Here is a 27758-nt window from a genome sequence, read left to right as displayed (position 1 = left end):
TTAACCACTGAGCCACATCCCCAGCCATTTTTAATATTTTATTTTGAGACAGGGACTTGCTGAGTTGCTTAGGTCCTTGCTGAGTTGCTGAGGCTGGCTTTGAATTTGCAATCCTCCTGCCTCAGCCTCCTGATTACAGGAGTGTATACCACCCCTCCTGGTAACTGTTAAGGCGAGATTGCAATAAATCACTGAGTCGATCTTAAAGCAGGAGACAGAAACTTTATTCACCAGCCAGAAGTCTGGATCTACCAGCTGGAGGGCCACCAGGAAGGCTGCAAGTCTACCCTCTTCGGCCCCCTCCAGGGGTTGAGTATACCTTTTATAGTCCAAAACCATATTAATCATAAGTTTCAGGGGGTGGCTCAGCAGTAAAGCACTTGCCTGGCATGCATGAGGCCCTGGGTTCAAGCTTCAGCACCACATACAAATTGATAAAATAAAGGTATTGTGTCCAACTACAACTAAAAAATTAAATAGATATTAAAAAAATCATAAGTGTCTGTTGCTATGATTCAAAACCATAAACGAGATCTAAAGTCATAAGCAGAAAGGGGAGTGGGTGAAAATGTCCCTAGTTGAGCGCAAGAATGTTTACTGACATCTAGACAATCAATCCCTGACAGGGTACATGGTCCAAGAAAACCGGGAACCAAAGAGAGCAGTTTTACATTGTATAAGAAGTGGCATTTTGTGTTGCCAAACAGGCCAAGCTAAGCAACTGTTGATGGGACAGAGGCGGGGCTTTCCATAGGAGAAGCAGATGTGCATGATGAGAGTCTCAGGGCCAGGAAGGTGTGCACAGAGGAGCTCCGGCATGGCACAGGGGCTCGCTGGGGGCTGGCATCTGGCATGCAGCACGCCCTTGGTCCCATCTGTGCCATCCACCAAAGGACTGGAGATCTCTGACTAATCTGCAGTGTGGACGAGTAGAACTACTGCTCTACTTGATTCTGGATTTTTATTGTATCCCGGGAACAGGAAGCATTTCATATTTCATCTCCAGAAATCCGCTGGAGCAGCTCAAATTTCTTAGTTCCAACTTTGAAAATCATTTTCAGAAAAACTAATGACTTAAACTTATATTTAGTTTTTATTTTGGCCATAGCATTAAAAAAAAATCTGAAGTGAGGAATCTGAGCTCAGGAGTGTTGCTTCCAGGTGTCTGGTGACATTGGCACCCTGTGAAGAATCTGTGGCACTGGGGAGTTCAGACAGACTCAGCGCTGTCTTTCCCGCCCTTGTGGGGGAATAGAGGTGATGTGGGACACCCTCTGGCCTACCCCAGTGATGCTTGCGTGAACTACTCATTGGGTCCTGTGACATTTAATGGCAATTGTCATAAATTTGTGCTGAAAGGCTTTGAGGATCTGCGTTTGTTCTTTTGAGCTCTTAGGAAGGCTGACTATGATGGACAAAGAAGAGATTTAAAACTCCCCAAAAGAGGAAACTGCATCTGCTTTGCAGGCCTCCTTTGAGCATTGCGGACAAGCAAGGGGGTTTCCGGGGGAGCGTGGGGAAGGGACAGGGCAGCCCAGTGGTGGCGACGGGGGATTTGCATGAGACCCTTCAACTTTTGGGAATCCAGAGCCCTGCTTTTGCTTTGTCAGGAAAATACCATGACGTGTCTGAGAGCACTCACTGGACTCCGTTCCTTAATGAAAGCGTCCATTATATCCGCGAGAACTACCCACTGCCCTGGGAGAAGGTAGGCCCCACCCTCTACTCCTGAAGAAATGCACCCCACACCTGTCAAGGACCGTTTTGTGCCTGAGTTGACACCCTCCTCTGTGACAGCTGTTTACCATTGCACCTATAGTGCCTGGACCACCTTAGGCACCTAGTTCACACTTGAATTAAGACATGAAAAAATCGGGGGTATGTAGTTGGTCATTTTGTCTCCACTGGTAGTGGATCTGAAGGCAGTTCCGAGACACTACAAAACATTTCAAAACATTCTATTTAATTTTTAGTAACTAGAGCAATGTGCCCACCTTTAATTTTTTTGTTAAGCCTCAAAAAGGAAAATAAATATCTAAGACATTTTTATAGGACATTGATGTATAATAAGCCAAACACAATGACTATAATTTGATTATTTGGCAGGACACAGAGAAATTGGTGGCTTTCTTGTTTGGAATCACCTCGCACATGGTGGCAGACGTCAGCTGGCACAGTCTGGGCATTGAACAAGGGTTCCTCAGGACCATGAGCGCTGTGAGTACCCGTCTCCTATGGGTGAAGCTTTGGGGCCCAAGGTCAGAAACCTCAGGTTAATTGAGTGCCACGTGGAAGCAGACTCGTCGCCCGGAGTGCTTGCTCGCTGTCGGGCAGAGTTCCGTCCTTTCCTGTCCCTTCCTCTGTTCGTGATGCCCAGGTGACTCATCCACAAGGACAGAAGTGCTCCCGGGCACTCCTCAGGGCAGCAGATGTTCTGATTCAGTTGACTCCAGCCGGGTCCTAGGAGGGTGTGAATACTGGCCGCCGGCTCTATTTCAGAGTCCTAGCTCCCCTCGGTCTTTCTAATTTTCTATATGAAAATGCCATATCTGATTGTGACCTCCCCTGGCCACTCTGCTCCTGAAAGACCCATCTGGTCATCAGCTGGTACTCATTCTGTTCGGCTGGAGGTGCACACTGGGACTCTGCTGGAGGTTTGGCAGGTACCCAGGGAGCCTGGAGCCGCCAGCTCCTCTGCCCAGGACGGGCTGCTGTGACCAGATGCTTGCTTTCTTTCAGATGGACTTTCACGGCTCCTATTCTGAGGCCCACTCCGCTGGAGACTTTGGTACTGTGCTCATTTGCAGGTTTCCTCCTGTGGTAGCAGCAGAGCCCTTGTGATGAGGTCATCCCTGTGCTCTGAATATGCTGCTGCTGCTGCTGCTGTCGTCGTCGTTGCTAGGAGCTATGTTAGATGCCGTTCTGTGTTTCACATTGCGGTAGTTTTGAGTGCAGGTGCGCCTCAGCCAACAGAGAGAGGTTTCTAAAGAGTTGCATCTGGTTGTTTGTTTTTATTTTAAAAACCACTCATTTTGTCACTAACTTGTGTCATAATTTTAGAAAAACTTTACTTGGATTAAAACTTATTAACTTGTGTCTCCTAATCTGATACTACTACTTCTTTTTTTTTTTAGTTATCAATGGTCTTTCATATGTTTGTTTATCTATATGTGGTGCTGAGAATTGAACCCAGTGTCTCACACATGCTAGGCAGGTGCCCTTCCACGGAGCCACCACCTTAGCCCGATAATTCATCTTTTGATTGGTAAATTCCCCCTTTTTCTGTGGTAAATTTCCTCGCACAGAGGTAAATGTTAGTTTAAAAGAACACTTATGGTCTATTTTTTTCCTTAAAATAAAACAAAAACAAAAAATCTTTGGTTATATGGATAACTCTTAATGCATATACTTCATTAGCTTTTAAACTTCATTTATTGATTGATCAATAGATTTTTCATTTTGAGACAGGTCTCACTCAATTGCTGAGGCTGGCCTCAAACACCCTATCCTCCTGTCCCACCTCTTGTGTCTGTCACTGGGATTATAGATGTGTCCACCGTGCTTGGCTAGATAAGATTTTTTAAAAATTGCTTTTTTCTAGCTGTGTATAGTAGAGCCATCCAAGTGATTCAAGAGGCTGAGGCTGGAGGATCACAGGTTCAAGGCCAGAGAGACCTTTTCCCAAAATAAAAAATGAAAAGGAAGTGAATAGGGATGCAGCTCACTGGTAGAGCACGCTGGGTTCAATCTCTAGTACATAGCAACGTGAAGGAGTGTTTACCGGCTTTGCAACTTGTGTGGAAAGCAGCGTGCTGTGTTGTCACTCATCTACCAAGTAAATATTCTTCTCATACCACAGGAGGAGATGTGCTGAGTCAGTTTGAATTCAATTATAATTACCTCGCGAGGCGCTGGTAAGAGCAAGCCATATACTTTCAATTATGTGAATCTAAGTGGCGTTTAGGATCTTTCTTAGAAAACATAACTTAAAGTCTAGTTAGAAAACTTCTTTAGGTTTTACTTTCAGTTACCCCTTAATAATTGTTCATATTTATGGGGTGCAGTGTGATGGTTTGCACGTGCCGACCTGTGTAACAATCGACTCGGGATAGATAATGTGCCCATCATTCAAGCATCTACCAGTCACTTGTGAGACCACTCAGAATCCCCTTGCTATTCTGAAACACGTGGTGGCTGTTAACTGCAGTCCACCCACAGCGTGACGGCACCCGAGAGCCCGTTTCCATCCTGAACTCTGTACTTGTTGGCCAGTGTTCCCCATTCTCGACTCCCGCTCCTCTCCCAGCCTCTGAGACCCCTGCTCTGCCCTCTCCTTCTGCAAGATCAGCTTTTCCAGCCTGTGTTGTGAGTGCGATGGTGCGGTCCTTGTCCCTCTGTGCCTGCCTTCCGAGTCCACCCACAAGGCCGCAGAGGCAGAACTTTAGACAAAATATGCAGAGTACATACTATGTGATTCCATTTATCCAAGGTGAAAACCCAGGTACTGTGCTGCATGTGAACACACATGTATGTAACGAAACCGTTGAAGAGCAAAGTGGTTCAGAGGAAGCCTAGCGCAGCGGTTCCACCTGAGGTGGCGTGATTGTGGGGAGACAGGAGCTGGTGGGATACAGCAAGCTCTTGTTCAGGGTCATCCCTTCCACAACGGTTAGAACAGGCACCACTTTCTTGAACTTTCCTCCGTCCACACCCTCCGGTTGATTTCATTCCCTGTTGTTGTGAATGCCACTGCAGTACACACAAGAGTGCAGGTGCCTCTTGGATGTTCTGAAAATTCCTTTTGGTATCTACCCAGAGGGTGTTGTTGGATCATATGGTGGTTCCATTTTTACTGCATTTGTAAATTTTGAAAGGCAAAGTTGGATTAGAATAGGGTAAGAGCCAGGCATGGTGGCACATACTGGTAATCCCAGCAACACAGGAGGCCGAGGCAGGAGGATTGCAAGTTCAAGGCCAGCCTGGGCAATTTAGACCCCATCTAAAATATAGAAGGGTCTGGGGATGTAGCTCAGTGGTAGAGCACCCTTGGGTTCAATCCCCAGTACTACAAACAAAAAAGATCCAAGTAGTTTTTTCAGAAGTTATAAATTATACCAAACGTATAAAAGAATGTGTGTAAGTAAAAGAAGAAGTAGTCATGCACACCTGTAGCTACTGCTCACCTTTAGAAATGGAGCACTAGTGGATCCTTACAAGCTCCCATACCTCCTCAGTCATGCCACCTTCTTTCCACCAGGGCTAATTGCTGTCCCCCAGGCCTCTTCTTAAAGATTTTGTTGCTTTTCTCATAATTTTATTAACACATGTATGTGTCCAGGTGCAGAATATTATATGGGTTTTCACTTTAGATACAGGCAATTGCATAGTATATATTATCCTGCAATTATTTTGCTCAAAATGGTCTGTGGGAGTTAATCACATTGATATAACGAGCTCTAGGTCCATTCATTTCTACCACCAGGTGGTCCTGCACTGTAGGAGGATGTGAATGTACCCACGCTGTAGCACTAGGACTTTTGACCTCCCCAGGGCTCCTGTGCCCCTTTATCCTTTTCCTTCAAAGGTGGCTTGTCTATTCTTTGCCTTTGCTTTTCAGGTACAATTTAGGACCACACTGACCTGTTCTAAGAAAATTTTGTTGGAACTTTGATTAGATGTATGTTCAATCTAGAGATGAATTGGGGGAGAATCAGTAATTCAGAAATATTGTTGTCTTCTCCATAAATATATTTTATATTTTAAGTTTTCTTAATTGACTTTAACATTTTATAAGTGTTTCCAGCAAGCTTTTATACATCTTATTTGATTTAGTCCAAAGATTTTGTTTGTTACCATAAATGGTAATTTTTAAGTTACATTTTCGAATTGATAGCTGGTCTGCAGACATGCAACTGAATTTTTTGGTGGGCTAGGGGCTGGGGATTGAACCCAGGAGAACTTTACCACTGAGCCACATCCCCAGCCCTTTTTATTTTTTATTTTGAGACAGGGTCTCCCCAAGTTGCTTAGGGCCTTGCTGATTTGCTGAGGTTGGTCTTGAACTTGTGATCCTCAGCGTGTGTCACTGCACCTGGCTGCAAGGGATGTTTTAGTTTGATTTTTTTTTTTTTTTTTTTAATCTAGCAACATTTCTAAATATCTTTTATAATAACTGATCTGGTTTTTATTTTAGATTCAAAATTTATAATCTGCAAATTGAAGGGGCTCGGGTTGTGGCTCAGTGGTAGAGCGCTCGCCTAGCATGTGCGAGGCCCTGGGTTCGATCCTCAGCACCACATAAAAATAAACAAGTAAAATAATCTGCAAATTGTGATCGTTTGTTTTGCTTTTTCAATCCATATACCTTTAATTCTTTTTTTCTTGCTCTATCACCCTGGCTAATATCTCAAGTACAATGAGAGATGGCAATGGTGATATTTAACATACTTATTTTTTTTCCTGATATTTAAAAAAAAATGCTTTGAAGTTTTCACTATTAAATTGCTGTGTATTTTTGTGGATTCCCTTTATCAAAGTAGGAAAATTTCCATGTATTTCTAGGTTGTTAGTAATTTTTATTTACAAATTAATATCAGATGACCTTGAACATTTTTCTATATTGGTTGGAACACTTATTTCTTATTAATATGGTGAATTATATTAATCTATTTGCTCCTATTAAATCGGCCTTCTTGCCTGGGGAAAAAACTAATTTTGTCGTCACGTGTCATCTTTATTATGTGTGTCTGTCTCATCGCTGTTTGGGGTTTGTACATCGGTGTCTGGGGTGAGCTACGTGGTCGCTTACTTCTCCTGTGCTTGTTTGGTCTTGGTATCGAGGTCGTCCTGGCTTCATGAAGGCAGACGGGGAGTGCTCTTTTGGATTCTCAGGAAGCTTGTGTAAGGTTCAGGCTTTGATCCGTTGAATGTTTGACAGAATTTGCCTGGAAAGCTCTCTAGTTCTGCCGTTTTTCCTTTTGGGACTCCCCAAAAATTTCTTTAATAATTATAGGATTTTGGGGTCTTTCCGTTTCTTCGTAAGGAGTTTTGTGCTTTTCTAGGGCTTTCCCGCTTCACCTGGGTGTTTGGGTATTTGGGCAGAAGGTCATTCGTGTGTCTTCCTTCTTTCTCGGGTCACGTTTGTACTGATGTCCCCTTTGTTCCCCATAAAGCTGTGTGTTCTGCCTTCTCAGATATTCAAACGATTTATCTTCTAAAATATTCCACATTTTAGTTTTAAAGAACAAACTTGATGGATCCTATATATGTTAATTTTCTATTTTATTATTTTCTATTTTCTTCCTTTTACCTTTATTGGACTTATGTGAAATTTATTGAGTCTTAATTTATAGCCTAGAACATGGTTGATTTTTGTAACTATTTCATGAGACCTTGAAATGAATGTTAATTCTTCATTTTTTTTTTGTTTAATGTAAATGGTTATTTTATCAGCTCCTCCTTATTACATCTACCATGCAAATCATAAGACTTGTAAGTGTTAACTAAGATATTCTTAGTATTTATTTTTTGTCAGGTTGATCTAACAATTACTGAGAGAGAAATTTGTGTTAAAAACTGACCTTGGGATGGTGGGTTTTTAAAAATTCTCCCTGTTCCATCAATGTTTGCTAGTGTTTTAAAGACAGTGTTAGGTACATTCACGTTTCAAAGTCTTATATCTTTTTTAATTGATATAAGATTATGCAGCATGGCGGGTTTACTGTGGCATATTTGTGTATACCTAGAAATGTAATTCCATCAATTTCACCTCCCATTGTCCCCTCCTACTTCCTGTCCCAACCTACTCCAATGCAATGGTCTCCCTTCTTTCATGGTGCCCCCGGCCCCCCATTTCACATATGAGAGAAATCATGATACTTTTCTGAGTCTGATTGATTTTACTCAAAGTTATGGTCTCTAGTTCCATCCACTTTCCTGAGAATGACATAATTTTGTCCTTTATGGCCAGCTAAAACTCCATTGCATTTATTTATCTGCCACCAACTCTGACAGCTGGTGAACTGATTTTTTTCATCCTGATGGGGGCTCTTCATCCCTAGCAGTGCTTGTTGCCTTAATGTCTACGTCATCAGATGTGCCTGTGGTTAGACTGTTATCTTTGGGTTGTACTCCATGGTGCTTGAATTACTTGGGGCATGTGTTGGGATCGTGTTTCCCTCTAGAGAGGGTTTTCCTTGGCCTCTGTAGGCCACCTGAGGACCCCTTAAATTACCTTTAGCCCTGGAAGTCTTCCCACTGGGCAGTAACGTGGTTGTGGGGCAAAACCTTTGTGGGCAGAGTGACGTGTGGATCCCCAGTACAGAGGGTGTTTTTTCCCCCCTCTCCATACCAGGGTGGAGATGGTAGATTCTCGGCTCTGCTGGGTGGTGCTGGATTCTTTGTGTCTCTCACTCATGGCGGACACCTGGCCTTCTGTTTTCTAGACAGGGTGCAGACCTCCTCTGTGGCTCACTTCAGGTGGCTCCTCTGCTCCATCTCCTGCCTCCCACTTGCCATCACAACTGCCAGTCCCTTGGCGGGTGTCCCCAGAGTAGCAGCTGAGGTCCTGCGTGCTTACCTCCCAAAGCTTTCAGTTTCTATTTGTTTTTGGTCTTTGGAAAATTTTTGCTTTCTTGCTAGTTTAGTGATTCATTTAAATAAATATTTTTGTTGATTTTTCCCCCTTCCGGCCTTTCAAGCTATTTTCATTGGGAAGACCATTCCAGAACTCTTATAAAATAAAAATTAGACTCCCCAATCCCTTCTTTCTTGCAAATATAATTAAGACGTATTCTATTGGTTGTGATTTTTGCCTTGTTACAGAGAGTCTATGGATTTTGAATTTATGATAAAAGATTGTTCAAATCTAATTTTAAAATATTGATCTTTTCCAACTAAAATAACTAGTGTCTATAAACCCAAAGCTGAACTTAGAGTATGCAGCACAAAATAAGGGAGACACTCTGAAGCATGTTTTAGTAAGGAGCTATATTTGATTTAAAAAAAAATGATTCTTGAGAATAATTTAACTCAAAAAAATGAGGCTACTTTAAAATTGCTTCTTGAAATCTAAATTCACAAAATTATACCCCCTTTGAGTTATTTGTAGTTAGTTTTCAATCTTTATACCTTCATAAATATTTGATTAAGGTGCTAACTGTTTGCTCTGCATCACTGAACAAATTTTTAACTTCTCTGTTGCCTCAGCTACCTCTTATATAAAATGGGGACATGTTAGTACCCACCAAGGTCACTGGTAGGATTCAGTAACCAGTGCACGTGAAAACCCTTGCATGGTATCTGGCCAGAATAACCATAGAATAGCTGTTATTGCTGTCTTCAGCTTCCGAATCAAGACGTCTCTTATTTTATTCTAATGCATTTCTCAGGTATGTGCCCATCAAAGATCTACTGGGAATTTATGAGAAACTTTATGGCCGAGAAGTCATTACCAAAAATGTCATCATTGATTGTACGTACCTTCAGTTCTTAGAAATGTGAGTATAACCCAGAGGAAGGGTCTTTTTTTTTTTTTTTTCCAAAATTTTGGGCACTGGAGACTGAACTAAGGGCTACTTCACCACTGAGCCTCATCCCCGGCCCTTTTTTATTTAATTTTTGAGACGGGGTCTTGCTAAGTTGCTGGGGTGGCCTCGAACTTGCAACCCTCCTGCCTCAGCCTCCCTAATCCTGCTGGGATTACAGGCGTGTGCATGGCTTTCCTTGTGACTTTCTTGTGTGTGAGCTCCTGAGAATGGGTTTTGGTTACATGGATCTGGCTTATTCAGAGCAAATGCATCATAGTGGGTCTCTGTGGATGGCCTTTCTCTTCAGCGCTTGCTTCATTTCTTATAGAAAATGTGATTTACGATCAGTCCTTGTTTCTGTTGCAGGTATGGAGAGGTGTTAGCCGTTTCCAAGGTAAAGACTCATTCCTCCCCAACTCAAGGCTTTGTGCAGGTGCAGGCTCAGCACCTCATTTATTTTTCTTTTTCTCTGCTGCAGCTTTATTCTACGTACTCTACAAAGTCCCCGTTTTTGGTGGAACAGTTCCAGGAGTATTTCCTTGGAGGACTGGATGACATGGTGTTCTGGTCCACCAATATCTACCGGCTCACGAGCTTCATGCTGGAGAACGGGACCAGGTGAGCAGCCGTAACTGTTTCCTAACCTGTCGCTACCTGCCCTGCTACCCTGTTCCCCGCCTAGCTCTCGGGCTTTTCATCTGATCAAACAAACACAGAGCAATCTCGGGAAGTGCTGCCTTAACCTGCTCAAGGAGGAGAAGCAAGGAAATCTGGCACCTCAGGACCCTCCTGGTTCCCATCCACTGGGCTTGGCTGATGCCCCTCAGGTTTTAGGAACAGAGAGATGGGTATTGCAAAGTGTGTGGGAGGGGGTACTTATGAAGGCAGGAAGGATCGCTCCCCCAACCCCCAGGTGGCACCCCAACTGTTTTGGGGGGGATCCATGCTGGGGCCAGCCCTCCGCAGGCTCTAGAGGGCTCTACTGTGTGTGCCACAGTCCACTCGACGACCTCTCAGGGTTGAGGGTTGCAGAGGGTTCCTCACCTAAAAGAGGAGAAGCCACCAGACCCCTGGCCACACCTCCTATATAGCACTCTGTGGAAACCTGACACCCGCCCAGATGGGACAGCTGCTGCACCCGAGTCCTCTTCCTCCTCTCCTGGCCATGCTCAGGACGAGAGTTGACCAGACTCGGACCAAATGCAGGTCAGAGCAGCTGGGACGCTTGCTCCAGGCTGCAGACAGGCTCTCACGGGATCTGCTGTGACCACACCAGGGGTGGCACTGCCCTGGCCCCCTGGGGCCCAGTGGAGCAGCCGGGTTAGACTGGAAGCCCTGGAGGCAGCCTGTGCTGCAGGCACAGGGCCCAGCAGGGAGCCCTGGAGATGCCAACAGCAGGGGACCAGGGATCCTCTGGGCAGCAGCTGTGCCCTGGAGGCTGTTCCTGACAGCTCTGTAGGAGGCCTGAGTGCCCAGGCCACCAGAGTGGCCTCCAGAGGCACTGCTCCAGAACAGCAGACACTGGAGGGTGTGCTAGGACCTCGAACTCCTGCGGGTATTCATGTGGTGATGGTCCTGATTATAAGTTGTGCTGTTTGAAACGCCCTCTGATGCTAAGTTCAGCCTTCAGCTTGTACATAGTAAACCTGTGTTTAAGAGTCAGTGAGTAACCACTTGGCTGGGGTGATCTGATACAAATACCATTTTAATAGTGAAATGAACCTCAAGTTAAATTCCCAAGGCCTCACTCCGTGGCTGCGGGTTTTTAGGTGCATTTTTTGGAAAAAGGGTGGGCTTTGGCATTTGAGAGAGCTGCCACTCATACCGAGTTATCTGGAGCAAGTTGCTAACCTCCCTAAGCCTCGGTGTAAATCAGGGACAGGAATTGTTCTGCCTTCTCGTAGGGTGTGGAGACTAAATGAGTACAACTGCGTCAAGGGTTTCGTGTGTAGTAAGCACTTAATGGATGTCAGCTACTGTGATTATAGTTAGAAGGGAGTCAGGTTTATATTGGAAGGATTCATAATACCTGGTCACATTAGACTGACCTGCATTTCCCCATTTTATATCACCAATGTGAAACAATCAAGCTGGAAAAACTTTTTTTTGTGGCGGGGTACCAGGGATTAAACCCAGAGGCACTTAAACACTGAGCCACACCCCCAGTCCTTTTTCTTATTTTTTAGAGACAGGGTCGTCCTAAGTCGCTGATTCTGGCCTTGAATTTGTAATCCTCCTGCCTCAGCCTCCTGAGCCACTGGGATCCCAGGCGTTTGCCACCATGCCCAGCAGGAAAACATTTTTTGATATTTATTTTGGGTTTGGTTTTACACAGGTAAGGAAAGATATGTTGCTAGACCTTAACTTTTTGGAAATTTTTTTTTTAAATATCTTTATTTTTATGTGGTGCTGAGAATTGAACCCAGTGCCTCATGCATGCTAGGCGAGCACGCTACCACTTGAGCCACATCCCCAGCCCCGAAATTTTTGGTTTTATTAGTTGTAGATGAATACAATACCTTTATTTATTTTTATGTGGTGCTGAGAATACTCACAAGTGCTAGGCGAGTATTCCACCACTGAGCCACAACCCCAACCCCTAGACCTTAATTTTTAACTAGGAAGAAATAATGGAGAGGAACAGATTTTTTTTATTATTGGTTGTTCAAAACATTACAAAGCTCTTGACATATCATATTTCATACATTAGATTCAAGTGGGTTATGAACTCCCATTTTTACCCCAAATACAGATTGCAGAATCACATCGGTTACACATCCACATTTTTACATAATGAGAGGAACAGATTTCTTGTCACTTGACCCAAGATGAAAAATCCCACAAATTGATTGCTTCTTATATATACACAAGAAAAATTTGTCAGGATTTATGGAAATTTAGGGGAAATTTGGAGAAGGCTTGAAAGGCAGTACAAATAAATTCATGACCAAAACCAAACATCTTGCAGTTTACTAATATGTTATTTTCTAAAACTCACATGTTATTTGAAACTCAGTAAATTTTCCTAAGGAAACAGTGAAATAGCGATACTTGTGTCTCCAGCCGGAAGTCCCCTTACCTCAAAATGCACTTGTCAGTTTATGCCAACGTCCCCAGCTGCTGTCTGGGTCCTAGTGCCGGGGGCAGAGGACAGAGAACCACCCCCTCAGCTCCATGCTGGCTCCATGTGCCCAGGGGAGGCGTGACCTCCTCCCCTCCCCTCCTCTTTGGCTTCCTCTCCTAGTTTCCCCCCTGACCTCTGCGACTCTCGCACTGCCCGGCCTCCCTTGGTGACCTCCACACACATCTCCTGCAGAAGAATCTTCCCTGTGAACATTCTTCGGAGGTCGAGGCCCTCGCTGCCTCTGTGGGGGGTTGGGACCCTCCGAGAGGTCGTCTCTGATGTGCTCAGGGGTCTTTCCACTTGTAAAAGGGAGACTTCATTTCCTTAATTCCTAATTATTGAATTTGTAGACTTGTTTTAAAAGAAGGAAACTGTGCATTCCAAGTTCATTTGGGTATCAATGGACATAGCTGGGCAGGCATTTCACGTTAGCATGAGCAGAGATGGGAGGATGGCCAGGGGAGGGCGTGAGTATGAGCTGGTGGGCCGCATGACCACGTCGCTCCCCAGTCACCTTAGCCACGCTGTCCAGAAAGACCTGAGCTCTTACTTGGTCCTGTGTGGTATGGTCATGGACCCTTGGATGTGGGCAGTTAGCACTCGGGCACTCCCTTTCAAAGGTGGTTTCAAGTTCGCCACTGGTTCTCAGAATTCATGCTTAAAAAGAAGGTGGAGAAATGCTAACTCGTCTGTCTCCCCAGTGCCTGTGACCTGCCGGAGAACCCTCTGTTCATCGCATGTGGTGGCCAGCGAAACCACAGCCATGCGTAAGTGGATTCCCAAATCACTCTTGGAGAAGGACCTCTCACCCAGAGGGGTGCCCACAGAGGCTGGGAGCAGGAGGTCTGTAGACAGGCAGATGCCGGCTCCCCCTCCAGCTCTGCAGTTTACAGCTCAGTGACGTTGAAACTTGCTGGGTTTCTCTTGAGCTACGGCTTCCTCCTATGGCAGAATGGAAAAAACATCCACACTCCTGGAATGATGGTGTGGGTCTGGGCACTGGTGGACGTGGATTTTCTTCTTTTTGAGATGGAGCCTTGCTTCACTGCTAAGCTGGCCTTGAGTTGCTCACTGGCTGGGAGTGGTACTGTCAGGACTATCGTGATTATCATGACTTATAAACCCTGCCCAGATTCCATCCTGAAGAAGTGTTTGTCAGTGAGGGGAGGCGTGGAGAAGCCTCTGGTAATTTCTGGGGAAGAGGCTAGAGGGCTGTTGTGTAGTGTAAGAGGGGTTGTCTCCAGCTGGAGCCAGTCCTGACCCCCCTTCATTCCTTCAGTAGAAATCGGTTTACTACTAGTAAAATGGAACAAAATACCCGGGTTCGTCATTAGTGCCCTGGAGCTCTGGGGCACACAGAGGGCACCGGGAGGGGGCGTGCTCCCGGCGGGTGGCACTGACTAGGTAACTGTAAGTGTCGAGCGATGGGGCGGAAAGGCCAGAGCGCTCTGGGAAAGTACCACAGTGTCCCACCCAGGCCCGGGAACTTTCCTAGAGGACATGATGTAGCAGAGGTATTTTAGGGTAAGTAAGAGTAAGATACTCAGGACATCGCGATGAAAGACACGAAGAAGAGCGATCTTAGCCCTGCAGAAGAGTTAGACGTGCAGAAAGGTTCAATTTATTAAAGTAGGTATTTAGATTTTTTCCTTTTTGAGAAAGGAAAATCAGAAATATCAGGGTTTTTGTTTGTTTGTTTTTTTTTTTAGGACAGGTTTTTAAGCCTCAGAAATTTGTTTATTAAAAGATTTTGTGCAATGAAGATTTTTCTAAAAATTTTTGTGTCATTTCTTCAACCCTCAGATGTTAAGACGTGTGATGAACCTGTGACTTACTTGACCGTTTGCTTCAGTTCAGTCGTTCAGGGTCAGTTGTTTTCTGCCTTAACCATCTTATTCCTGTCTTTCAACAGTGCAAAAGTACAGAAAATTGATTTTCATAGGAATGTGACGGCATCCATAACTAAAGATCTTGGAAGAAACATAAACTACACTGAAAGAGGCGTGTTCTTCAGTGTGGACACCTGGACCCCGGTGAGGACCTTCTGCCCTTGATGGACAAGGGGAGCATGCTGCTTCTCACGCTAGGTGTTTCGTAGCATCATCCCTGGGCAGTGACCATCATGGCAGGGTCCTTGGGTTCCTGCAGGGCCAGAAAATGGCTGGGGCCTCTGAGTGTGGTTTGTTGCAGAGACGTCCTGAGACACAAGTCTAGATGGGCCTCTCTGGCCTTGGTCGACTTGGTGGAGGCTTGGGGGCTGTGGGCACCTGGACTAGCCCTGCTTTGGCCCTAGGTCAAGGCGTCCACCCATGGAAAGCTCCTGCACAGCCCTGTGCTCTGGGACCCATGCTCTGAAGTTTGTCCACCAAGTGGTCTCACAAGTGACACGCTACCATGGGGACATAAAATGAGAGAGAAATGGATTTTGGCTCTAGAAAATTTCAGTCTAGTATGAGTGACAAATGCATCATGTGGTAGGATAACCGATGTCAGGGAGAGGGACAGATAGTGAGACAGTTTGTACCCAGAAGGCTCTGTGGAGGAGAGGCACGGGCTGGGGTCTCGAATGGCGGGTAGTGTTTATCAGTGAGATGCACTTTTCTGGAAGTGGCTTGGGAAGTCTCAGGATGTTTGAAACCCAAGACAGGGAGGCAGGTGGGTTTGTGGAGTGTGGGTGGCTGCTGCATATCAGAAGGTGTCCACAGCAGCATGGATGGTGTCAAGGGAAGTGGCAGGGACCTGGGCACTTGGCTGCGTGGAGACGTGACCTGTCGGTCATGCAGAGGGCCATCCCTGGTTCAGTGCTGCTGTTCACTGCCTTAAAATTCCTAATTTTGAATAAAGGGCTCTGCATTTCCCTTTTACCCTGGGCTCCATAAACTCCGTAACTGGTCCTGGACCCGGGAACCTGGCGCAGCACGTATCATTTTGCCTTGTGTTTATATTTTTGTCTTGTTGGCAAAAAAAAAAGGAAAGAAAGAAAGAAATGAGTTGCGTGAGGGGAACTCTGTAGTCCCAGTGCCTGGCGTGATGCCTGGGCGGGGCAGGGGTTGAGGAGGTGCTTCCTCAGTGGAGCTGGGCGAGGAGTCCCCCACGGCAGGATCCGACTGGGAAAGCAGACCTGGCACCCGCCTGCAGGCTGCTCGGGCCTGTGCTCCCCAGGGCCTGGGCTGCCGGCTGCCTCTTGACTGGCAGTTTTGCTCTGGGAAGGTTGTCTGCCTCATGTCACCCTCGGGTGGGTCTCGTCATGTCCACTTAACTTGGCTGGATCTAGTACCCGACCAGCTTGCTCAGGGCCAACTCAGTTGGCACCTGTGTCTCTGTAGTAGCCAGGGGAAGCACAACTTGGCACCCCAAGTCGAGGGCTGGCTGTCCCCTGGATTCTCTAGCACCCGGCACTCTGCTCATGGCCTCTCATGCCTGTCGGCTTCTGGACACTCCAAAGGCAAATGCGGGTGAGCTTAGGAGTGCTTGAGAGGGTATTTTTGGCAACCTGGTTTTACTCTGGTTCATTTGTTTGGGGAAAAAAAAAGTAAGTATACACAAATACGTTATGGTTTAGGTTAAATAGACTTATCTTTTCTAATATTTTAGTCTGTGAAAATTATTTCATTCTGTTAGGTTCTGCAAATTGGCGCAGCCTCCTGGCGTGGGCAGCTACCTTTCCCACACCGGCCCTGCCCTCTGGCTAGCACTCCGCCATCCTGCGGCGTAACCTGGGAAGGGGCGTCACTCTCCCCGCCGCCTGTCCTCGGTGATCGGCTGTTGATAGGAGTTTGTGCTCTGCTTCCTGCACAAGTCCACAGCTTCTGGTGATGGCGCCGAGTGCCTCCTGTAACGCCTCCTTGTCTTCCAGGATTCCATGTCCTTTATGTACCAGGCCTTGGAAAGGAACCTGCGGACCGTGTTCATGGCCCGCTCTCAGGAGCCCCTGAAGCACATCTCCAGCCCCTTGGCGTCTTACTTCACGTCTGTCCCCTACGCGAGGCTGGGCTGGTACGTACGAGGCGGTGGAACTTGTGATGTTCCCACCGCCACTGGCTCATTCGCCATGTATCTTAAGTGGCTTCTGTTAGCGCCTTATTTTCCCATCGATTCATCATCAGAAAAACACTGATTTAGTGGTTGAGCTATTATAAGGATGAAGCAATCTCCTTAAAGTTGGTCAGATATGTATAAATATAAGAAACTTTCATTTTGCTAAGCAGTTACAACAAAATGTCCCTCAGAATATTTGCAAAGCTCCAATGATCTTGGAGATGTGTTGTCTGTGTGTGTATTTTGCAATCTAAAGGCATTAGGAGAATGTATGCAGATAGCTCTAGTCATGATTTGAATATTGTGTCTTCATTGGTAGGAGGCTGGTACACCTTGGTGATTTTAGAGATTGTCAGGGATTCCCCTGCTCTTAATATTCATCCCAAACTCAGCCCAAGGGATGGTTTTCTGGAAGATTTAGTGAAGAATTTTTAAGCCACGTCCCTTAGGTCTGCATGACCTTGTGTTTTCTGGAAACACTTTTCCGGTGGTCCCTTTTTGGGCCACGGATGCTTCCCATCTAGCACAGGAGTCTGGGAGGTGTAGCGTCTCTGCCCTTATGAACAATGGCTCCTTGGCTGGCTCCCTGGAGGCAGCCTGCTGGGCAGGTAGGCTACTGGGGCCTCCGTGGTGTCCACCCTGCCAGCAGGCGTCCGGCTCAGAAGCCACTCTGCCCCCTCTCAGTCTGCTAGTCCTTTACCTGGCTGTAAGAACTGGAATGACATTCGGTCTTTCCAGCTACATTGGACTGTTGGTCCACCTCTGTAACTGGCAGGTCACGAATCCCACAGAGAAGCACCCACGCAACACACGGGATACTAGTTTAACTCGTGGACAGTGCCCTGTGCGGCTGTGGTAGAGATGAACAGTTCAGCCAACACGAGCTCCTCTCTGAGTGGATGTCACTGAAGTGAGCTGAGCAGGTCAGCAGCGGCCTGTGTCCTGCCTGGAGGGACCGCAGTGCGGGGACAGGTGTCTCTGTGCATAGGCAGGCCAGGTGGGGCTGGGGATGCCTGGTTCTGCACACAGGCCCGGGTGCTTCCTGAGGCCACTTTTCATCTGCTCGGTTCATATGGGCTGCAGACACCAGAGGCCTCCATTTGGGCATTTGTCTTGCTGTCCCCTTGAGAGTGACTGAATCCCTCTCACTACTCAGGCTCTGAGGGGAATGTCCCCGGCAATCGGGCAGGGTGGGAGACCAGCGAGAGGAAGCTGAACCATCAGGCTCCACAGACAGAAGTGGGGGACAGTTGTACCTGCAGGGTACATAGTGGGTTCCTTCCTCTTCCCTAAGGGCAATGGCCTCTGCGGACCTCAACCAGGATGGGTACAGCGACCTTGTGGTGGGGGTGCCCGGCTACAGCCGCCCCGGCCACTTCCAGATTGGGCGTGTGTATCTCATCTACAGCAACGACCTGGGCCTACCCCCCACTGACCTGGACCTGGACACAGAGGCCAGCGGGAGCCTGGAGGGCTTCCAGGTGAGACTCCGCCTTGTGTTTCCTGTTCAGGTGGTTGGTGAGCCAATGCCTGCTGTGCGTGTGTGGGGGTGGGAGTGTGTGTGGGTGTGTGCGGTGTGTGTGGGTGTGTGTGGTGTGTGGTGCGGGACCTCAGGCCTTGCACGTGCGGCCAAGCGTGAGCTAGGGCCCAGACCAACTGCTTGCATTTTGAGGCAGTTTCTTCAGCAGGAATAACCGGTAACAAGAAGAATCACAGTCGTGGACGGTCGGAGGGCTACATTTAGAGCCCGTTTCCTCTTCAGAGCGTGTGCATACCATTCATCTCATTCTGTATTTATTAACATCTTCCCAAAATGTCCATGCTATTTAGAATGGCTTCCGATGACCAGTGGGCTGTGTTTCTTAGTGAGGAACCCCTTCTCTTTTACACACACACACACACACATACACACACATGTACTGCACTTTCTAAGGATTCTGGATGCACAGAGAAGTCGTGAAGGTGATGGAGTCCCCATATGCCCTCCATCAACCTCCTCTATGTTGACATCCTAATGTGATGATGCACAGTTGTCAAGTGAACTTGACTACTGTTGACTATATTCCAGACTTTTTTCAGATTCGCTCCTCTGTTTTAAGCTTTTTCATCACCAGGAAGAGTCCCCAGTGACCACACAGATGCTCCTGGGGAGTCTCGTGTGCTGGGTCCTTTTGTTGAGTGCTCAGGTCCTAGAGGGCCTCCCAGGCCCTGGGGGACAGCCTCACAGCAGAGAGGACAGGAGGCAGCACTGCCTGTCAGACAAGGGGGTGTTGGGGACAGGCTTAGTGCTGTGGGTCCACGGGTCAAGCTCTGGGGAAAGAAGCCTGGACTTCAGAGTCAGATCCTTTTCCTTTCATGTTGTGAACAGAAACTAAGATAACACGCCTGAAACACAGCACGCCTGAAACACAGCACGCCTGAAACACAGCACACCTGAAACTTAGCATACCTGAAACATACTTTTAAAAAAAAAAAACTATACTGGGGATTTAACCCAGGAGCACTTTACCACTGGGCCACATCCCCAACCCTTTTTTATTTTTAAATTTTGAGACAGGGTCTCATAAGTTGCTGAGGGCCTTGCTGAGTTGCTAAGGCTGGCCTCAAACTTGCGCTCCTCCTGCCTCAGCCTTCCAAGTTGCTGGTATTACAGGTGCGCACCATGTGTCTGGCTGAAATGTATTTTAAAGAAGCAAAAGTTACAATGGCTTCTGATCTAGGTTAGGTAGTGATGGAGGAAGCCTGAGCTGGAAATGTGTCAACAAGTTGACCAGAGTATGAGGTCACACAGTCCCAGAAGCAGTCCCATTTCCGGAGCCTTCTCTCACCATAGAGGTTTCAAAATCAATCAACCCATTTCAATGGCTTCTCACTGCTGCACAAGCCGTGGCCCTGTCCGACTGTTGTGTGAAGTCTATCCCTTGGGGCTCGTGTGGATAGGGAGGAAGAGGATGATAAACTCTTTCCTGGGTGGGCCTTTGGTGGTTGGCAGATGGCCAGGTTAGGGCCTGGGGTCGGGTGGGAATCCCGTGTTCCTGCCCTGGGCTGCAGTGAGCCTGTGTCTTCATCTAGAGGGGAGGGTGGAGGTCCACAGATCAAGGACGTGCCTGTCACAACATCCCTAGCTGCTCTGGGGCCCAGCCGAGGCAGGGCTTGTCAGCATGGCTGGTGGTGGGGAAAGGCTCCAGTCCTCGGAGGGCTGTAACCAGGTCTCCACCCTGCCCGGGCCTGCGGGTGTCCCCGAGCAATCTTCTCGCTCATCGAGTTCCTGCTGTTGAAGGGCAGTGTTCACAGGTGCCACTGGGCACGGTGTGGGGATTAGTAAGTCACAGATGTGGACACTGGGGCGTGTGGCCTGGCAGGCCTCGCTGTGTGGGCGACCATTCATCCTGGCGTTGTGAAAGAACTGCTTTAGGTGTAGGCCGACTCGCCACAGCAGATCAGCCGGGAGCCCCAATGAGGGAAATAACAGAAGGTCCACTGTGCAGGACAGTTGTCCCGAATCCACTGAGGTTTCCGGTTGTAGCCAGAGTGGGGACGACAACGGTCTCACCTTAGTCCACATAAAGTGTTCAGGACAGGGCTCCAGCTCTCTGGCCCACAGAACCTTCTACCGGCATGAAATGTCCTGTGGCTGTGCTGGCCAGCATGGGAACCACTGGGCATGGGACTGTGAGCATCTGAAGTGGGACAAGTGCAAGTGGGGAACAGAAATTTTAAATCTTATTTGATATTTGATATTATTTGATATTAGTTGCTTTTCATTTAAATACACTGCCATATTTGGCTAGCAGCTACCACCCTGGATGGCGTGGCTCTAAATCATCCTGAGCATTCAAATGTCAGCCACTGTGGCTGGCATTATGTGATGATTACTTTAGATGTTTTCCAAGAGGAGTTTGGTGCTCATGGTCGGGTAGAGCACCCGTAGGGCCATCTTCTACAAGCCTGGAACTCCTAAGGAGGATCCTCTGCTTTCTGGCATTTCATCTTTCCCTTGAGGCTGACAGATATGCCAAAAAGACGTGCTGAGGTCCCAGGCTGCTGTGGTTTTGCACCTTAGACTTTGGGCCATAGGTGGGGTCCTGAGGTCTCTGCCTGCAGGTTCAGGCTCTTGTGGAGGGCATGGCTTGGGGTGGGGGGTGTTCAGCTTAGCCCAGGGGAGTGACATATGCATCTTCAGCCCTCAGGTCGCTTTGGCTCAGCCGTGGCTGTGTTGGATTTTAACCAGGACGGGGTTCCGGACTTGGCTGTGGGAGCACCCTCTGTGGGCTCTGAGCAGCTCACATACAAAGTAAGGCTGCTGCTGATGGGGATGGAAGGGAGGCCAAACTGGGGAGCCCCTGGAACAAGGCGGATGCCCCCCACTGTGCCAGGCAAGCATTTGTGGGCAGGTGAGCTCTGGCCACATTTGGGTCTGTGACGTGGTCTCGGTTGCCTCATAGCACCTCTTCCTGCCTCTGGCCTTATTCTGACCTCAGGGTTTCCCAGTTCCAGCAGGTAGTGGACACCTGCCCCATGATGCTCTAAGCTGGCGAGGGAGACAGGAATTCCACCCACTAGGAAGCTTCTGCAGCCACGGAGGGAGCGGGGGGCTCCCTGGACCTTCTTTCAGGCTTCTCTCCAAAAGCAGAGGACCTGGACCCTCTCTTCCCACAGTTCTCCAGGCCCCCAGCACCTGGGCACCCATGTAATCCCTCTGGCTCTCACGTCAGGACCTTTTCTTTAGAAGTGACTTGTCCCTCTTGCAGGAAGTGTTACTAACCCTGGGTGAGGCCAGCTTCATTGTGCTTGGGAGCGTCGTGCTTCTACCCAGGGCCGCTCCTTCCACACTTCACACCCCGCCTGCCTGCCCACCAGCTTCAGGAGAGCACAGAACAGAGCTGGCCTTACCTGCCCTTGTGTACCCAGTCCTCAGCTAAGGTGGAAAGTGACCTCTTGTAGAGTGTGTGGAGCTCGAGAGAGCCATCTGACTCGTCACCAGGAAAGGAGCTCAGATGGCTCTCTGGCCAAGAATGGAACAGACTCGGTGTTCTGTCACCTTAGAGGTGTGAAGGCCGGCTAAGCACGGAAGGCCCAGGGGACAGAATGAAGCTAGCCTTGGAGGGAGGAGTTGGGGGAGATTCTCTATAGACACATTCAACAATGACATCTGGCAGGTCCTGAGCAAGGCTCTGGGGAGATGAAAGTAGAAATGGCCTTCTGCTTTGGGGGCTCCCATAGTCTGATGGAAGTGACCAATTGAGAGACTTCAGCCCAGTAGCCATGGGCAGGATGGGCTGGTCAGTCCAGGCACCCTAGAGACGGTGGTGGTTTGTTTCCTGGTTGGTCCTCTGTCGGCTGCTCTTGAGGGCTCCTGTGGCTGTCTGTTCTTGCCTAGGGTGCAGTGTACGTCTACTTTGGTTCCAAACAAGGAAGACTGAATTCTCCCCCTAACATCACCATCTCCTGCCAGGTATGTCCACCCCTTCGTCCTTGTAGAGAATCCAGTACGCGCTGCATCCCAGTTGCCCCAGGGTGAGTCCCCAGTGCCTCTCTTGTTCCCCCTGAAGGACACCTACTGCAACCTGGGCTGGACACTCCTCGCTGCAGATGTGAATGGAGACAGTGAGCCCGACCTAGTGATTGGTTCCCCCTTTGCACCGGGTGGAGGAAGGCAGAAGGGAATCGTGGCTGCCTTTTATTCTGGCCCCTGCCAGAGCAACCAAGGTAATGATGATGGAGGGAAGATGGAGTTGATGGAGGGAAGGGGTCCAGCGCCCTAGCTGTGGGTTTCTGGACTCTTTCCTCATTCCATATCATGTCAGCGAGACTAACAGTCTTACACTCTTAGGGATGTTCTGGTAATGGGTGTTGCCTAGTCACTGAGTCTATAAAAGTGACCTAGATACTAGGGAGTCACTAGCTCATTCTCATAGTCTTTCAAGGTGAAATAAAAAAGCTAAGAAGTCTTAGGACCAGGCATGCCAGTGTGTGCTGAATTTCCAGAGAAAGGCATTTCTAACTAGTGTCCGCTACCCCATAGAAATGAATTCCAGGAGAGTATGTATGCAGAAGTGGGAAATCTGCCTCTGGTATTGGGAAGCTGGGACCGGGATGAGGACCTACAAGAGTTCTGGCAAACCTCAGCTGAACAACCTGTTTCTTTTTAGTCTACGAGCAGGATCCTTGCTCTGTTCTAGTGGGCCTCCCAGGCGACATAAAAGGGTCTGGTTGTCTTATTCAGAGCAGCTGAACGTGGAGGCGGCTGACTGGATGGTGAGCGGTGAGGAGGACTTTGCCTGGTTTGGATATGCCCTCCACAGCGTCAGGGTGGACAGCAGAACCTTGCTGCTGGTGGGGAGCCCCACGTGGAGGAACGTCAGCAGGTGAGTGCCGCTGCAGGGCAGGGACAGGAGCTTGTTGCTGTGGGAGCCCCTGAGTGTGGTGTGCAGGGAAAGGGGTAGGAAATCTGCCTGTCTATGGAAATGCTCGGCTTTGGAACAAGCCGGCAGGTTCTCCATCTTAGAAAGTGAAGAGAACAATAAGTGTGTTAGTTTGCCACTGCTATGACAAAGTTCCACAGCAGAGAGGGACTGCCTCAGTTCTGGGGGCTCTAAGTCCAAGATCAAAGTGTTGGCTGGTTTCTTTTGAGGCTTCTTGCCTTGGCTGGCAAAGGGCCATCTTCTCCGTGTGCTCGCCTGGTCTTCGCTCTCTGTCCTCCTCTCTTCCTGCAAGGATTAGGCCCACGGGACAGTCTCGTTGTAGTAACCTATTTAAATACCCATCCCCTAAAAGTCACATTTGGAAGTACTGGAACTTAGGACTTCAGCGTAGGGACATGGGGAACATGACTCAGCCCCTAACAGGGTCCCCTGTGTTTGGGGTCAGTTGGGAGAGAAGGGTGTCAGAACTGGAGAGCCTCAAGTTGGGCTTAACTCCGATGGTTCCCGCTCCAGGTCAGAATCCTAGGACAGAGTTCAGGGAGAGGTGTCTCCTTTCCTTGGAGCTGCAGACCTGACAGCCCAGCCCTGAGAGCTGGCCTTCACCACTGTCTTGCTCTCTAGGCTGGACCGTGCGTCCCACAGCCACGACAAGCAGAGCCTTGGCAGGGTGTACGGCTACCTCCCCCCAGATCGCCAGAGCAGGTTTATCATTTCTGGTGACAAGGTATGGCAACCTTCCCTCCCCAGGACAGTGGACACAGCAGTCTTCCCAGATTACATTGCTGACTCCTTGTGCTTTCAGGCAATGGGGAAACTGGGCACGTCACTGTCAAGTGGCCACGTGATGGTGAACGGGAACCGTACCCAAGTGCTGCTGGTGGGAGCCCCGACTCACGGTAGGCCACGGAGCTGTTGGTTTCAGTCTCATGGCTCCCTGACTATGTCAACGTCGGGAGAAGGTTGCAAGATCTGGATCCAGGGCAGAAATGGTTTAAAAGGTGTCTTTTTTCCAGCCAGGCGTGGTGCTCATGGGCTTCTCTAGTCCCAGCTCTTGGGAGGCTGAGGCAGCAGCGTTGTTTGAGCCCAGGAATCTGACAATCTGGGCAACATAGCAAGACACCATCTGAAAATAAGTCCCACACCTTTGTTTATCAAAGGCAAGCTACACAGCTTAGGGGACTTAGGGGAAGTAACTTACCCACTTAACTTCCATATCCTCTGCAAAACAGGGATTATAATATCTAGTTCAGGAGTTTGTTGAAAATGACACGTGAAAGTGACTCAGTTAAAGCCTTGATGCCACTAACCTTGGTGCTAGGATTTTCTAAGTTGGTTCATCAGGAAAGGTCTATTTTGAATGTGTACACACACACGCGCGCGTGCTGAGGATAGAACCCAGGGCCTCACACATGCTAGGCAAGGGCTCTACCACTGATTTATATTCTCAGCCCTAAATACATTAGTGTGATGATCTGATACAAGTTCAAATTGCTCAGTGCACAAAGCAGGGTCACTGGCCTATCACGTGCACGTTTATCATTTCTTGTGGCGAGAGCGCTCAAAACTCTTGTTAACTCCAGTCGCCTAGCTGTACAGTGAGAACACTAACACGTACCCTCCTGTACACATGGAACTCTGTACCTCGTGTGCCGGGTTGGAGAACATTCCCACGGGCAGCCACACTCCTGCTGATTCTGGCTCTGATACAGCCCTGGGGAGGCTTCCCTCAGGAGTGGCTGGATCGGAGTGGCAGATGCCCTTTCTGCTGGGGACTGAAGCATGTCCAAGAACTCAGGGCCACACCTAGAAGGCAAACTAGCCAATCCAGGTGTGCTACCCTATGCAGCAGGGGCAGGGCCAGTGTCCAGCCAGGCGACAGGGCCAAAGACACAGGCCTCACATCCTGCTTGCTGTGGAAGGACAGATGCAGGGCAGTCCACAGAGTATAAGGAATCTCTTAAGTTCCGTCACTCCAGGGACTGCAGGTTCCCTTCAGGAAGCTTGGAACGATGAAGCGGATGCAGATTTCTCCCAACTTTTCTTGAACCTGGAGCTGAATCCCTGAATATCCACTACTGTACTTCCTTAAGTGTTCTCTTAGGTGTGGTGTGAGGTCAGATTGTTTATCCTAAAATGCACCAGTGACTGAGTCTTTTAAAGGACTGCTGCCTGCCTACCTATGTTTTTTTTTTTTAAATAACTTTATTTTTATGTGGTGCTGAGGATCAAACCCAGGGCCTCGCATGTGCTAGGCAAGCATCCTACCGCTGAGCCACAACCCCAGCCCCCTCCTGTGTTCTTTGCTTGTCTCCACTGACTCTGCTTTGGGCCCTCAGTTACTCGTAGTAGACAATCTGCCATAAACTAGGGGACAAGAGGGTTGTGGAGAATCATCAGACCAGTCTCCTTGGTTACACAAGCAGCACCAGGTAGACTGTGCTGAGGCTACGCCCACTCACCGACAGTGCCAGCTCAGCAAGCCTTAGGACACCAACCCCACCAGTGCACAGATGCCACTAGTGCTTGGAGGGGTTCCGAGTTCTAAAAGCAAACTGTTTCAAGTGACTACGTGCGCAGGTACAAACCTAACTGGCTTTGTCTTGAATTTGTCCACAATGTATTCATTCAAAAAATATCTGCTGAGCATAGGGATGTGGAACCAAGCCACATGCTGGGCATAGGGATGGAGACCTAAGACATGGCGTTGCTAGTGGACCTGACAGCTGAGGTAGTAGCTACAGTGGGCAGAAACTGCTGCTGTCCTGCATTGGGCACTGCATAGCAGGAGCAGCAGCTACCCTAAGCCAGGGAGGGGACACCAGAGCCAAATTCTGGAGGATGAGAGCTGTGGGCAGAAGGCCTGAGCAGGGGTCATGAAAGGTATCTCTTGGCAGACACAGTCTGATCAAAGGCCTGGATTTAAGAACGATGTTGTGGGTGAGGTGGGGGCAGTGGCCTGAACTGGCACTGGAGTCATCTTAGGGAGGCCTTGGGGAAAGTTGGGCTCCATCCACAGTCCACTTGCATTTGAACTTGTAAGGCAGAGTGGCATGAGCAGTCCATGATGTAAAAATAAAAATAGCTCTGCAGAAAACATACGTGGGGGTGGTGAGACTTGGAATCACTAAGCTGCTTCAGTGTTTGAAGTCTTGGTGCCCAAACTATTTGCACCTTCCAAACTGCAGGAGTTGACTGGCCCTGAACCACTGTCCTGTGAGAAAGAGGGCCACAGCACTTTGGGGCATACGTGGGGCAAGAACAGGGTTCTACTGTGCCCACAGCTTGTCCTCGTTTGATGCAGTAGGCACTGTGGCTCATTTCAGATGATGTGTCTAAGATGGCATTCCTGACCATGACCTTGCACCAGGGTGGAGCCACCCAGGTGTATGCGCTGACCCTGGACATGCAGCCTTCTCTGCTCAGCACCTACAGTGGAGACCGTCGCTTCTCTCGCTTTGGTGGAGTTCTGCACTTGAGTGACCTGGATAACGATGGCTTAGGTAAGAAAGGAACAGCGCATTTAGCAAGAATTAAGTCTCTGCCCGATGGACCAGATGGATAACCAGGCTCTGCCCTTGTGACTGACAGCCCAGTGGCCCAAGGGCCTGGACAGATTCTAATCAGATAAGTAATGGTCAGGCACAATGCTGAAGATTGCAACATGAGAACCACCTGTCATTACTGATGGGTGGCAAGAGGAAACAATGGCCTCAAAAGTTACTTTGTCAGGAGGACATCAGGGAAGACTAAGGGTGCACTAATTAATTATTTGTGGGAGGCTGGGTCAGGATCCAGTAGGAAAGGAGGATGAGAGAGAGGATCAAGGACAACCTTCTGCCAGTTCTTACTGTTTACAGATGAAATCATCCTGGCAGCCCCGCTGAGGATAACAGATGTAACCTCTGGGCTGCTTGGGGGAGAAGATGGACGGGTCTATATATACAATGGCAAACAGACCACCCTTGGTGACGTAACAGGCAAATGCAAATCATGGATAACTCCTTGCCCAGAAGAAAAGGTAACGTGTTCTGCAAAACTCCACGCCACGCTGGGAAAGCGTCACTACTAGCTGGAGCCCTGCTAACTCACGTTGACTGTGAAGCAGGGACAGGGAGGATGAGCGCTGTGGGCAGAAGTCTGGGGTCTGGGCAGTCATTTGTTGAGCTCTGTGTGACCCACAGCCTGCAGGCTGCCTGGCTTTGCTGTCATGTGGGTCCTGGTCACTGACTAGGAAGGTGCCCACAGGACCTGCTATCACCTGGGCCCCGTCATTGCCTGCCACTGTGTGGTAAGGGGCCCGCAGCAGAAGGAAGGAGGCAAGTGGTGGCCCCTGGAGTTTTACTGAACCTTTCAGCCTTTTGTTTACTCTTTTGTTCCTTTTCTCAGGTTGGTGTCCTTAAGTTATGTTTCCTGGACCTTAAACATTTGATCTTACTATTTTTTAAATTAACAAATTATTTTTTAACTGAAAAATTAAAGTTTCCTGTGAACATTTTAGAAAACACAAGAAAGTACAAAAAAGAAAATTAAAAATCATCTCTCTGGAATTGCACCCTGTAAAGCTAATGCCTGCTGCCCTTTAGAGCATATCCTTCTAGTATTTTTCTATAAATTTAATTCTATTTATTGTGGCATCAGCACTAT

General features: G+C 48.3%; 1 protein-coding gene across 2 annotated transcripts in view; it reads left to right on the top strand.

Moving 5' to 3' along the window:
* The window catches only part of Gpld1 (glycosylphosphatidylinositol specific phospholipase D1), a 46703-nt gene that overhangs the window by 13932 nt on the left and 5013 nt on the right, over window positions 1-27758 (top strand). For both annotated transcript variants that reach the window (XM_015494070.2, XM_048799861.1), the window contains exons 5-23: window positions 1611-1708; window positions 2107-2217; window positions 2740-2788; window positions 3860-3914; window positions 9390-9497; window positions 9894-9921; window positions 10006-10145; window positions 13353-13418; window positions 14564-14684; window positions 16508-16647; window positions 17984-18170; window positions 20873-20983; window positions 22070-22144; window positions 22242-22398; window positions 22916-23057; window positions 23736-23838; window positions 23917-24010; window positions 26438-26614; window positions 26972-27132. In XM_015494070.2, the coding sequence (XP_015349556.1) occupies window positions 1611-1708; window positions 2107-2217; window positions 2740-2788; window positions 3860-3914; window positions 9390-9497; window positions 9894-9921; window positions 10006-10145; window positions 13353-13418; window positions 14564-14684; window positions 16508-16647; window positions 17984-18170; window positions 20873-20983; window positions 22070-22144; window positions 22242-22398; window positions 22916-23057; window positions 23736-23838; window positions 23917-24010; window positions 26438-26614; window positions 26972-27132 (2123 nt within the window). The remainder of the gene's footprint in view (window positions 1-1610; window positions 1709-2106; window positions 2218-2739; window positions 2789-3859; window positions 3915-9389; window positions 9498-9893; window positions 9922-10005; window positions 10146-13352; window positions 13419-14563; window positions 14685-16507; window positions 16648-17983; window positions 18171-20872; window positions 20984-22069; window positions 22145-22241; window positions 22399-22915; window positions 23058-23735; window positions 23839-23916; window positions 24011-26437; window positions 26615-26971; window positions 27133-27758) is intronic.

Source organism: Marmota marmota, unplaced genomic scaffold (genome assembly GCF_001458135.2).
Source record: "Marmota marmota marmota unplaced genomic scaffold, marMar, whole genome shotgun sequence".
In the NCBI taxonomy this organism is placed as follows: Eukaryota; Metazoa; Chordata; class Mammalia; order Rodentia; family Sciuridae; genus Marmota; species Marmota marmota.
Note: the sequence above shows the minus strand (reverse complement) of the source record. Positions and strands in the feature narration are given on the sequence as shown.